Consider the following 14,200-nt stretch of genomic DNA (forward strand, 5'->3'; position numbering starts at 1 on the left):
ATTGGGAAATGTGGTAGCGTTCTTTGAGGCTATCGGAATGAAGCCGGGGAAAGATGAATGTGCCGTGGTTCAGGCGAAGAGAGAAGTCAAGTACAATTAATAGGGGACAGATCTGGTCGGCACGCAGAACCTGACGATACAAGAATGCCAGAGTCTTTCATCTACCTCAGAGCACATCAAGCCCTAAGATCCCTGAAATGAAATGAAGAACATTTTCAAGGCAAAATTTGTAAAAAAAATTTTTGTAGTCTCATTCTAAAATAAATTGAAGGACAACAATCAATACGGTAAGGATTTTCGGTTTCAAGGTGGACAGAGAAATGGGGAATCAGAAAAATTGGAGAACAAGATGAATATTTCAAATTTGATCGATAATTTTTGAAGGTCCTGAGAAGGACCGATTAGTTAGACGAACCATTCTCATCACAACAGTAATTTTTATATATTTATTCACTTCTTCTTCAAAGGTGCTGCTTTTTTCGGAGTTGCCACAGACTTGACTGATTTGGGTTTTGGAGCTTTCGGTTTCTTAGTTGGCGATTTCGCAATCTTCTTAGCTTTAGAAGGGGACTTGGCGGCTTTGGGGCTCTTCTTCTCGGTTGTTGCAACTGCTTTCTTCGTTTTCGTTACAGCGGCTTGTTTTTTGGCAACAGTAGACTTCTTTTTCTTCTTGTCGGTCACCACAGCTGATGCCGAAGTGGATTTTTTAAGATCATCTTTGGACTTGGAGGTGGCTTTTTTAATCACTTTCTTCTGGGATCCCGATGTCGAATCACCAGCTGCCAATTTGAACGAACCAGATGCGCCTTTTCCTTTTGTCTGAACTAAAGATCCAGATTGCACAGCTGATTTGAGGTATTTCTTAATGAAAGGAGCCAATTTTTCCGAATCTACTTTATAGTTGGAAGCTATAAATTTCTTGATGGCCTGCAATGACGATCCACTTCTTTCTTTCAAATCTTTGATGGCGTTATTAACCATCTCTGAAGTCGGAGGATGGTTGGGTTTGGCCTGTTTCGCGGTCGCAGTCTTTTTCTCGGATTTCTTCGCAGTTTTCGCACCGATTGGAACGGACGCACCGCTTTGTTGCACCTCTGTATCGGCAGAAGACATTATCGTGATAATTGATGAAATCGTTACACTGTATATATTTCAAAAACGTTAGATACACTTTCTGCAGGAAAAATACTGAAAATTAATGCATTAAAACTGAAGTCGACGAAACTTTGGCTAGAAATGTATGAATATGAGGATTATTTCGAGCAAAATGCTCAATTGATCAATCCTTGAAATTTCCGAATGGAAAAATCAAAAATAGAAAATTTCTGCACCATCTCGTCTGGAAATATTCCCGGAAAATTTCCCATAATCGATAATACACGACATTCGAAAGAAGGAATGTGAATTCCGGTATAAAACGCTATCGTTAACAAAGGTGGTCCTTCGAGCCGGAGTATTGGCCTCAGTTTTCTCCATGTAATTTGATTAATAGGAAATATAATCAATTGTATTTCAGGGAACGTAAATTGTTCGAATTTTCGTTAATTCAAAGCATACTTGATATAATCGATAACTTTCCTACAATTAGGGTTATTATAGTTCTGAAAGTGGCGAGTCGGTAGGGTGATCTAGTGTGGATGAATCTTCTAACTGTTCAATGAAGACAATTTTAAATCAACTCGTGAGAAATAACAGACAGGAAAGGATAATAATCGTATTTTGGAGCAGGCTGGAAATGTAGCTGATTGTTCATAAATTCATAGAAAAGCTTTTCCGCTAAATAATGCCGTAATACAAAAGCGCGTTCGGAAAAAGTAGTCAATCTAATATGAAAACTCGATTAATGTTAGACACTCACTAACGGATGAATTACCTGAAGAACGAACCAGGAGGTAATCATACAAATTAATAGTTTGAAAAAAAAAAAGGATAATATAAAATCTCCATAAAAAAAAACAATTTGTAATCCCATACTGGAAGCAGGAATCAGCGAATGATATAAATGGGAACCAGCGATATCGTGCAAACAAAACTATATTACCTCATTTAATTAAGATATCAAATAATTCAGTAAGTAAACTACTTTTAATAATTCAAGTGAAATAGTAAATTGTTAATTCTGCACTTCAAACATGTGAAACTTAAGTAACACGGGAGAGTATAAATCTCAAGTATAATATTGTCAGTCCAATGGGCACTGGAAGAATGTCTAGGTAAAGTTGCTTCACCCTCCACTCATTATTATTATTATATTATAATAATATTGTATTATAATTATATAATAATGGATATGGAATGTCTTGATGATGAGTCTGATAACTCACTGGCAGATTGAATGGTCATAGAATCGAAAGTATAAATTTCCATCAACTCGTCATTAAGCTGAACGATGAAGAGAGCCTGAAATGTTTATGATGATGAGTACATACTGGCAGATTTAATTTTTATTGTTATTAACGGTCATAATAGTGCCGTAATGTAATTTTCCATAAATCTGTTATTGAAGAAAAGAAGAAAGAAAGAGGTGAGCAATGAAGAATTTTTGCAGGTTTATGCAATGTTATTGTTGATCGGAGTAATGTAATATACAGCGAAAACAAGATCCCTATATGAAGAATAAGGAATATTGTTCAAAAAGCATTAATACAAGGATGTGCCACGTCCCCGACACTTGTTAACAATATAGAACAGAAATGAACATCTGAACACTCATTAGTGGATTTGATAGAGTTATCCGGACGCCAAGGCATCAAGGATAACCCTCTTTTTGATCAATGGGGGTATACGACTTTCCGTAAGATATTCACGGTTCCCAAAATCACAGCCTTCTGCATCCATGTGATCGTGTTCTTAGGCAGATTCAGCTCCTTGAGATAAATATATATATATATATATATATATATATATATATATATATATATATATATATATATATATATATATATATATATATATATATCGTGAATCTATTAAGGGAATTCGACTGATAAGAAGGATTTCAGTTTTACTCTTTATTCATACCAAGCTTTCGGAACTGGTTGGTTCCTTCCTCAGGGTTACTACAATTTTAACAATTAAAATAAAATTAAAATTACATATAGAACTATCCCAAATCTTTAAAAACAGTCACTTACAGAATTTGAGGTTGTCTCCTTAATAAGTTAAAATTCATCAATTAACGCAAATTTTTAAGTAAATTAGTCTCAAATACTCTATAAGTTGGATTAATCTTTCTTTGTCAATTGGATGTGAAGTATAAACAGTGTGTCTAACCTAACTTAATTATTTTCTTTGGTACATATCACAGAATCGCATCGCGTCAACTTTGGTTTACTTTTTCTTCTTATTTTTATTCGTCTAGTGGTCCATCATAGAATCGTTCCCGGTTTGGATATGTTAACAGGAACGTGTAAACATTGCTTAATCTTTGTACGTCAGTTTTTTTATTTATTGGATTTTCTTGATTTCTTATGTTGATCATTTCTTGTATCAGTCTTTTATTATATTTACCTTCCGTACATAATACTTCTGTATTTTCAAAATCAATTTTATGATCCTTTTTCATTGAGTGTACAGCTACAGCACATCGTGGGTTCATTGTCCGGATATCACTCTTATGTAACGTTAATCGACTCTTTAACCATTGAGATGTCTGTCCCACATAGGTGCCATCACATTCGGAACATTTAATTTTATACACTACATTAGATTTCAGTGGGTTTGGTGTTGTATCTTTCAATTTACTGTATAACATCTTGATAGTTTTCGTGTTGTATGTACTTATTTTTACTTTTTCATCTTTAAAACAATTCTTAATTTTGCTGGTTAGATTTCCTATGTTGGGAAGGCTGCCGTATTTTATTACAGGATCATCTTGAACTATATTTTCAATTTGTTCAGGTTTTCGTCGAGATTCTGTTATGGAGACTCTGTCAGTTTCATACATTAGTTTGTCGAGCATTTGTTTTGGATAGGAATTTTGCCGAAAGATCTCATGTAATTTCTTTATGTTCGCATCTACCATATCTGGATGGCAGATTCTTTGTATCCTGTTTTTCATTTCTTTGATACAATTTATTTTCATGTTTATCAGATGTTCTGATTTGAAATGTATGAATTTGTTTGAATTTGTTTCTTTTTGATACCAGTCCAGTTTAATTATGTTATTTATTCTGCAAACCTTTGTATCCAGGAATGGAACAGAATTATTTTCATCTTCTCTTTCACTTGTAAATTGGATGTTCAAGTCAAAACTGTTAAATACCTGAATTATCTCCTCCAAGCCTGTTTTCGGTATTGCAAGTATCAAATCATCTACAAATTTTTTTATGAAAAACACCTTGAAGGACAACTTTGGAATGAAAATGTCCAAAACATAATCCATAAGATAAAGGGACAGTACCGGGCTAAGTTTGGAACCCATAGCACAGCCAAATGTCTGTACATAAAATTTCCCTTCAAACATGAAAGGAACATGAGGAACATTCAAACATGAGGAAGGAACCAACCAGTTCCGAAAGCTTGGTATGAATAAAGAGTAAAACTGAAATCCTTCAGTCCTTCAGTCGAATTCCCTTAATAGATTCACGATATTTATAGTACGACTGTTATCTGGAGACATATCTGGAGATATATATATATATATATATATAACAATAGTTATAAGTTTGATAAGGGGTGTGGGAAAATTGATAAGTGTTATAATTTCACTCTTCTTTATTTCATTTAGTCGACGTTTTCGATCCCGATCGAAAGAGATGTACCATATTAAACGCCACACTTGTTCTATGAATTACAGAAGGGATGTAAACAATATTAGCTCCATCTATACTTATTTTCATCGTATTGCACAGGGACGAAAGCTTGACACACGTGTCTAAGGAAACCACTTTGGTATAAGGGACTGTTCTTATTCCCTTCTTTTTGTTTAATGAACAATAATCCAAGTAAGCCATTCCACATTGTTGATTTTCTTGGAATCGGATGTCACGCAGGTAGCTATAATCTCCCACGTGGTAAGGTCAATTGCTGCTGTTACCACAATTGGACGGCTGACTTCTGTTGTTGATTTCATTTGTTTGTTATTTCCTTCAATGTTTCTCATTCTAACACTTTTCATCGTATTGCACAGGGACGAAAGCTTGACACACGTGTCTAAGGAAACCACTTTGGTATAAGGGACTGTTCTTATTCCCTTCTTTCTGTATAATGATCAATTATCCAAGTAAGCCATTCCACATTGTTGATTTTCTTGGACTCGGATGACACGCGGGTAGCTATAATCTCCCACGTGGTAAGGTCAATTGCTGCTGTTACCACAATTGGACGGCTGACTTCTGTTGTTGATTTCATTTGTTTGTTATTTCCTTCAATGTTTCTCATTCTAACACTTTTCATCGTATCGCACAGGGACGAAAGCTTGACACACGTGTCTAAGGAAACCACATTGGTATAAGGGACTGTTCTTATTCCCTTTTTGCTTTTTGATGAACAATTATCCAAGTAAGCCATTCCACATCGTTGATTTTCTTGGACTCGGATGTCACGCAGGTAGCTATAATCTCCCACGTGGTAAGGTCAATTGCTGCTGTAACCACAAATGCACGACTGACTTCTGTTGTTGATTTCATTTGTTTGTTATTTCCTTCTATGTTTCTCATTCTAACACTATTCATCGTATTGCACAGGGACGAAAACTCGACACACGTGTCTAAGAAAACCACTTTGGTATAAGGGACTGTTCTTATTCCCTTTTTTTGGTTTAATCAACAATTATCCAAGTAGGCCATTCCACATTGTTGATTTTCTTGGACTCGGATGTCACGCAGGTAGCTATAATCTCCCACGTAGTAAGGTCGATTGCTGCTGTAACCACAAATGCACGACAGACTTCTGTTGTTGATTTCGTTCGTTTGTAATTTCCTTCTATGTTTCTCATTCTAACACTTTTCATCGTATTGCACAGGGACGAAAGCTTGACACACGTGTCTAAAGAAACCACTTTGGTATAAATGACTGTTCTTATTCCCTTTTTTTCTGTTTAATCAACAATTATCCAAGTAGGCCATTCCACATTGTTGATTTTCTTGGACTCGGATGACACGCGGGTAGCTATAATCTCCCACGTGGTAAGGTCAATTGCTGCTGTAACCACAAATGCACGACTGACTTCTGTTGTTGATTTCATTTGTTTGTTATTTCCTTCTATATTTCTCATTCTAACACTTTTCATCGTATTCCACATTGATGAAAGCTTGACACACGTGTCTAAGGAAACCACTTTGGTATGAGGGACTCTTCCTATTCCCTTCTTTTTGTTTAATGAACAATTATCCAAGTAAGCCATTCCACATTGTTGATTTTCTTGGACTCGGATGTCACGCAGGTAAGGTCAATTGCTGCTGTAACCACAAATGCACGACTGACTTCTGTTGTTGATTTCATTTGTTTGTTATTTCCTTCAATGTTTCTCATTCTAACACTTCTCATCGTATTGCACAGGGACGAAAGCTTGACATACGTGTCTATGGAAACCACATTGGTATAAGGGACTGTTCTTATTCCATTCCTACTGTATAATGATCAATTATCCAAGTAAGCCATTCCACATTGTTGATTTTCTTGGACTCGGATGTCACGCAGGTAGCTATAATCTCCCACGTGGTAAGGTCAATTGCTGCTGTAACGACAAATGCACGACTGACTTCTGTTGTTGATTTCATTTGTTTGTTATTTCCTTCTATGTTTCTCATTCTAACACTTTTCATCGTATTGCACAGGGACGAAAGCTCGACACACGTGTCTAAGGAAACCACTTTGGTATAAGGGACTGTTCTTATTCCCTTTTTTTTGTTTAATCAACAATTATCCAAGTAGGCCATTCCACATTGTTGATTTTCTTGGACTCGGATGTCACGCAGGTAGCTATAATCTCCCACGTGGTAAAGTGGATTGCTGCTGTAACGACAAATGCACGACTGACTTCTGTTGTTGATTTCATTCGTTTGTTATTTCCTTCTATGTTTCTCATTTTAACACTTTTCATCGTATTGCACAGGGACGAAAGCTTGACACACGTGTCTAAGGAAACCACTTTGGTATGAGGGACTGTTCTTATTCCCTTCTTTTTGTTAAATGAACAATTATTCAAGTAAGCCATTCCACATTGTTGATTTTCTTGGACTCGGATGTCACGCAGGTAAGGTCAATTGCTGCTGTAACCACAAATACACGACTGACTTCTGTTGTTGATTTCATTTGTTTGTTATTTCCTTCTATGTTTCTCATTCTAACACTTTTCATCGTATTGCACAGGGACGAAAGCTTGACACACGTGTCTAAGGAAACCTCTTTGGTATGAGGAACTGTTCTTATTCCCGTCTTTTTGTTTAATGAACAATTATCCAAGTAAGCCATTCCACATTGTTGATTTTCTTAGACTCGGAAGTCACGCAGGTAGCTATAATCTCCCACGTGGTAAGGTCAATTGCTGCTGTAACCACAAATGCACGCCTGACTTCTGTTGTTGATTTCATTTGTTTGTTATTTCCTTCTATGTTTCTCAATCTAACACTTTTCATCGTATTGCACAGGGACGAAAGCTCGACACACGTGTCTAAGGAAACCACTTTGGTATAAGGGACTGTTCTTATTCCCTTTTTTTTGTTTAATCAACAATTATCCAAATAGGCCATTCCACATTGTTGATTTTCTTGGACTCGGATGTCACGCAGGTAGCTATAATCTCCCACGTGGTAAGGTCAATTGCTGCTGTAACCACAAATGCACGACTGACTTCTGTTGTTGATTTCATTTGTTTGTTATTTCCTTCTATGTTTCTCATTCTAACACTTTTCATCGTATTGCACAGGGACGAAAGCTTGACACACGTGTCTAAGGAAACCACTTCGGTATAAGGGACTGTTCTTATTCTTTTTTTTTTGTTAAATCAACAACTATCCAAGTAGGCCATTCCACATTGTTGATTCTCTTGGACTCGGATGTCACGCAGGTAGCTATAATCTCCCACGTGGTAAGGTCAATTGCTGCTGTAACCACAAATGCACGACTGACTTCTGTTGTTGATTTCATTCGTTTGTAATTTCCTTCTATGTTTCCCATTCTAACACTTTTCATCGTATTCCACAGGGACGAAAGCTTGACACACGTGTCTAAAGAAACCACTTTGGTATAAGGGACTGTTCTTATTCTTTTTTTTTGTTTAATCAACAATTATCCAAGTAGGCCATTCCACATTGTTGATTTTCTTGGACTCTGATGTCACGCAGGTAGCTATAATCTCCAACGTGGTAAGGTCAATTGCTGCTGTAACCACAAATGCACGACTGACTTCTGTTGTTGATTTCATTTGTTTGTTATTTCCTTCAATGTTTCTCATTCTAACACTTCTCATCGTATTGCACAGGGACGAAAGCTTGACACACGTGTCTAAGGAAATCACATTGGTAAAAGGGCCTGTTCTTATTTCCTTCTTTTTGTTTAATTAACAATTATCCAAGTGAGCCATTCCACATTGTTGATTTTCTTGGACTCGGATGACACGCGGGTAGTTATAATCTCCCACGTGGTAAGGTCAATTGCTGCTGTAACCACAATTGGACGGCTGACATCTGTTGTTGATTTCATTTGTTTGTTATCTCCTTCAATGTTTCTCATTCTAACACTTCTCATCGTATTGCACAGGGACGAAAGCTTGACACACGTGTCTAAGGAAACCACATTGGTATAAGGGACTGTTCTTATTCCCTTTTTGCTTTTTAATGAACAATTATCCAAGTAAGCCATTCCACATTGTTGATTTTCTTGGACTCGGATGTCACGCAGGTAGCTATAATCTCCCACGTGGTAAGGTCAATTGCTGCTGTAACCACAAATGCACGACTGACTTCTGATGTTGATTTCATTTGTTTGTTATTTCCTTCTATGTTTCTCATTCTAACACTTTTCATCGTATTGCACAGGGACGAAAGCTTGACACACGTGTCTAAGGAAACCACTTTGGTATAAGGGACTGTTCTTATTCTTTTTCTTTTGTTTAATCAACAATTATCCAAGAAGGCCATTCCACATTGTTGATTTTCTTGGACTCGGATGTCACGCAGGTAGTTATAATCTCCCACGTGGTAAGGTCAATTGCTGCTGTAACCACAAATGCACGACTGACTTCTGTTGTTGATTTCATTCGTTTGTAATTTCCTTCTATGTTTCTCATTCTAACACTTTTCATCGTATTCCACATTGACGAAAGCTTGACACACGTGTCTAAGGAAACCACTTTGGTATGAGGGACTGTTCCTATTCCCTTCTTTTTGTTTAATGAACAATTATCCAAGTAAGCCATTCCACATTGTTGATTTTCTTGGACTCGGATGTCACGCAGGTAAGGTCAATTGCTGCTGTAACCACAAATACACGACTGACTTCTGTTGTTGATTTCATTTGTTTGTTATTTCCTTCTATGTTTCTCATTCTAACACTTTTCATCGTATTGCACAGGGACGAAAGCTTGACACACGTGTCTAAGGAAACCACTTTGGTATGAGGAACTGTTCTTATTCCCTTCTTTTTGTTTAATGAACAATTATGCAAGTAAGCCATTCCACATTGTTGATTTTCTTAGACTCGGAAGTCACGCGGGTAGCTATAATCTCCCACGTGGTAAGGTCAATTGCTGCTGTAACCACAAATGCACGACTGACTTCTGTTGTTGATTTCATTTGTTTGTTATTTCCTTCAATGTTTCTCATTCTAACACTTCTCATCGTATTGCACAGGGACGAAAGCTTGACATACGTGTCTATGGAAACCACATTGGTATAAGGGACTGTTCTTATTCCCTTTTTCTTTTTGATGAACAATTATCCAAGTAGGCCATTCCACATTGTTGATTTTCTTGGGCTCGTATGTCACGCAGGTAGCTATAATCTCCCACGTGGTGAGGTCAATTGCTGCTGTAACCACAAATGCACGACTGACTTCTGTTGTTGATTTCATTTGTTTGTTATTTCCTTCTATGTTTCTCATTCTAACACTTTTCATCGTATTGCACAGGGACGAAAGCTCGACACACGTGTCTAAGGAAACCACTTTGGTATAAGGGACTGTTCTTATTCCCTTTTTTTGTTTAATCAACAATTATCCAAGTAGGCCATTCCACATTGTTGATTTTCTTGGACTCGGATGTCACGCAGGTAGCTATAATCTCCCACGTGGTGAAGTGGATTGCTGCTGTAACGACAAATGCACGACTGACTTCTGTTGTTGATTTCATTCGTTTGTAATTTCCTTCTATGTTTCTCATTCTAACACTTTTCATCGTATTGCACAGGGACGAAAGCTTGACACACGTGTCTAAGGAAACCACTTTGGTATGAGGGACTGTTCTTATTCCCTTCTTTTTGTTAAATGAACAATTATTCAAGTAAGCCATTCCACATTGTTGATTTTCTTGGACTCGGATGTCACGCAGGTAAGGTCAATTGCTGCTGTAACCACAAATACACGACTGACTTCTGTTGTTGATTTCATTTGTTTGTTATTTCCTTCTATGTTTCTCATTCTAACACTTTTCATCGTATTGCACAGGGACGAAAGCTTGACACACGTGTCTAAAGAAACCACTTTGGTATAAGGGACTGTTCTTATTCTGTTTTTTTGTTTAATCAACAATTATCCAAGTAGGCCATTCCACATTGTTGATTTTCTTGGACTCGGATGTCACGCAGGTAGCTATAATCTCCAACGTGGTAAGGTCAATTGCTGCTGTAACCACAAATGCACGACTGACTTCTGTTGTTGATTTCATTTGTTTGTTATTTCGTTCTATGTTTCTCATTCTAACACTTTTCATCGTATTGCACAGGGACGAAAGCTCGACACACGTGTCTAAGGAAACCACTTTGGTATAAGGGACTGTTCTTATTCCCTTTTTTTTGTTTAATCAACAATTATCCAAGTAGGCCATTCCACATTGTTGATTTTCTTGGACTCGGATGTCACGCAGGTAGCTATAATCTCCCACGTGGTAAAGTGGATTGCTGCTGTAACGACAAATGCACGACTGACTTCTGTTGTTGATTTCATTCGTTTGTAATTTCCTTCTATGTTTCTCATTCTAACACTTTTCATCGTATTGCACAGGGACGAAAGCTTGACACACGTGTCTAAAGAAACCACTTTGTTATAAGGGACTGTTCTTATTCCCTTTTTTTTGTTTAATCAACAATTATCCAAGTAGGCCATTCCACATTGTTGATTTTCTTGGACTCGGATGTCACGCAGGTAGCTATAATCTCCCACGTGGTAAAGTGGATTGCTGCTGTAACGACAAATGCACGACTGACTTCTGTTGTTGATTTCATTCGTTTGTAATTTCCTTCTATGTTTCTCATTCTAACACTTTTCATCGTATTGCACAGGGACGAAAGCTTGACACACGTGTCTAAAGAAACCACTTTGTTATAAGGGACTGTTCTTATTCCCTTTTTTTTGTTTAATCAACAATTATCCAAGTAGGCCATTCCACATTGTTGATTTTCTTGGACTCGGATGTCACGCAGGTAGCTATAATCTCCCACGTGGTAAAGTGGATTGCTGCTGTAACGACAAATGCACGACTGACTTCTGTTGTTGATTTCATTCGTTTGTAATTTCCTTCTATGTTTCTCATTCTAACACTTTTCATCGTATTGCACAGGGACGAAAGCTCGACACACGTGTCTAAGGAAACCACTTTGGTATAAGGGACTGTTCTTATTCCCTTTTTTTTGTTTAATCAACAATTATCCAAGTAGGCCATTCCACATTGTTGATTTTCTTGGACTCGGATGTCACGCAGGTAGCTATAATCTCCCACGTGGTAAAGTGGATTGCTGCAGTAACGACAAATGCACGACTGACTTCTGTTGTTGATTTCATTCGTTTGTAATTTCCTTCTATATTTCTCATTCTAACACTTTTCATCGTATTGCACAGGGACGAAAGCTTGACACACGTGTCTAAAGAAACCACTTTGTTATAAGGAACTGTTCTCATTCCCTTCTTTTTGTTTAATGAACAATTAACCAAGTAAGCCATTCCACATTGTTGATTTTCTTAGACTCGCAAGTCACGCAGGTAGCTATAATCTCCCACGTGGTAAGGTCAATTGCTGCTGTAACCACAAATGCACGACTGACTTCTGTTGTTGATTTCATTCGTTTGTAATTTCTTTCTATGTTTCTCATTCTAACACTTTTCATCGTATTGCACAGGGACGAAAGCTCGACACACGTGTCTAAGGAAACCACTTTGGTATAAGGGACTGTTCTTATTCCCTTTTTTTTGTTTAATCAACAATTATCCAAGTAGGCCATTCCACATTGTTGATTTTCTTGGACTCGGATGTCACGCAGGTAGCTATAATCTCCCACGTGGTAAGGTCAATTGCTGCTGTAACCACAAATGCACGACTGACTTCTGTTGTTGATTTCATTTGTTTGTTATTTCCTTCTATGTTTCTCATTCTAACACTTTTCATCGTATTGCACAGGGACGAAAGCTTGACACACGTGTCTAAGGAAACCACTTCGGTATAAGGGACTGTTCTTATTCTTTTTTTTTTGTTAAATCAACAACTATCCAAGTAGGCCATTCCACATTGTTGATTCTCTTGGACTCGGATGTCACGCAGGTAGCTATAATCTCCCACGTGGTAAGGTCAATTGCTGCTGTAACCACAAATGCACGACTGACTTCTGTTGTTGATTTCATTCGTTTGTAATTTCCTTCTATGTTTCCCATTCTAACACTTTTCATCGTATTCCACAGGGACGAAAGCTTGACACACGTGTCTAAAGAAACCACTTTGGTATAAGGGACTGTTCTTATTCTGTTTTTTTGTTTAATCAACAATTATCCAAGTAGGCCATTCCACATTGTTGATTTTCTTGGAGTCGGATGTCACGCAGGTAGCTATAATCTCCAACGTGGTAAGGTCAATTGCTGCTGTAACCACAAATGCACGACTGACTTCTGTTGTTGATTTCATTTGTTTGTTATTTCCTTCAATGTTTCTCATTCTAACACTTCTCATCGTATTGCACAGGGACGAAAGCTTGACACACGTGTCTAAGGAAATCACATTGGTAAAAGGGCCTGTTCTTATTTCCTTCTTTTTGTTTAATTAACAATTATCCAAGTGAGCCATTCCACATTGTTGATTTTCTTGGACTCGGATGACACGCGGGTAGTTATAATCTCCCACGTGGTAAGGTCAATTGCTGCTGTAACCACAATTGGACGGCTGACTTCTGTTGTTGATTTCATTTGTTTGTTATTTCCTTCAATGTTTCCCATTCTAACACTTTTCATCGTATTGCACATGGACGAAAGCTTGACACACGTGTCTAAGGAAACCACTTTGGTATGAGGGACTGTTTTTATTCCCTTTTTTTTGTTTAATGAACAATTATCCAAGTAAGCCATTCCACATTGTTAATTTTCTTGGACTTGGATGTCACGCAGGTAGCTATAATCTCCCACGTGGTAAGGTCAATTGCTGCTGTAACCACAATTGGACGGCTGACTTCTGTTGTTGATTTCATTTGTTTGTTATTTCCTTCAATGTTTCTCATTCTAACACTTTTCATCATATAGCACAGGGACGAAAGCTGGACACACGTGTCTAAGGAAAACACTTTGGTATAAGGGACTGTTCTTATTCCCTTTTTTTTGTTTAATCAACAATTATCCAAGAAGGCCATTCCACATTGTTGATTTTCTTGGATCCGGATGTCACGCAGGTAGCTATAATCTCCCACGTGGTAAAGTTGATTGCTGCTGTAACGACAAATGCACGACTGACTTCTGTTGTTGATTTCATTCGTTTGTAATTTTCTTCTATGTTTCTCATTCTAACACTAATGAACAATTATCCAAGTAAGCCATTCCACATTGTTGATTTTCTTGGACTCGGATGTCACGCAGGTAGCTCTAATCTCCCACGTGGTAAGGTCAATTGCTGCTGTAACCACGAATGCACGACTGACTTCTGTTGTTGATTTCATTCGTTTGTTATTTCCTTCAATGTTTCTCATTCTTACACTTTTCATCGTATTGCACAGGGATGAAAGCTTGACACACGTGTCTAAAGAAACCACTTTGGTATAAGGGACTGTTCTTATTCCCTTCTTTTTGTTTA

General features: G+C 37.5%; 1 protein-coding gene across 1 annotated transcript; it reads right to left on the reverse strand.

Annotated features, from left to right (window-relative positions):
* Positions 1 to 510: 510 nt before the first annotated feature.
* Positions 511 to 1,069, reverse strand: LOC123682339 (histone H1B-like; the record flags this gene model as incomplete). Its single annotated transcript, XM_045620904.1, has 1 exon — positions 511 to 1,069. A coding segment is annotated over exon 1 (471 nt), but the record flags the coding sequence as incomplete, so codon positions are not given.
* Positions 1,070 to 14,200: the final 13,131 nt, after the last annotated feature.

Source organism: Harmonia axyridis, chromosome 6, assembly GCF_914767665.1.
Source record: "Harmonia axyridis chromosome 6, icHarAxyr1.1, whole genome shotgun sequence".
NCBI classification, from domain to species: domain Eukaryota; kingdom Metazoa; phylum Arthropoda; class Insecta; order Coleoptera; family Coccinellidae; genus Harmonia; species Harmonia axyridis.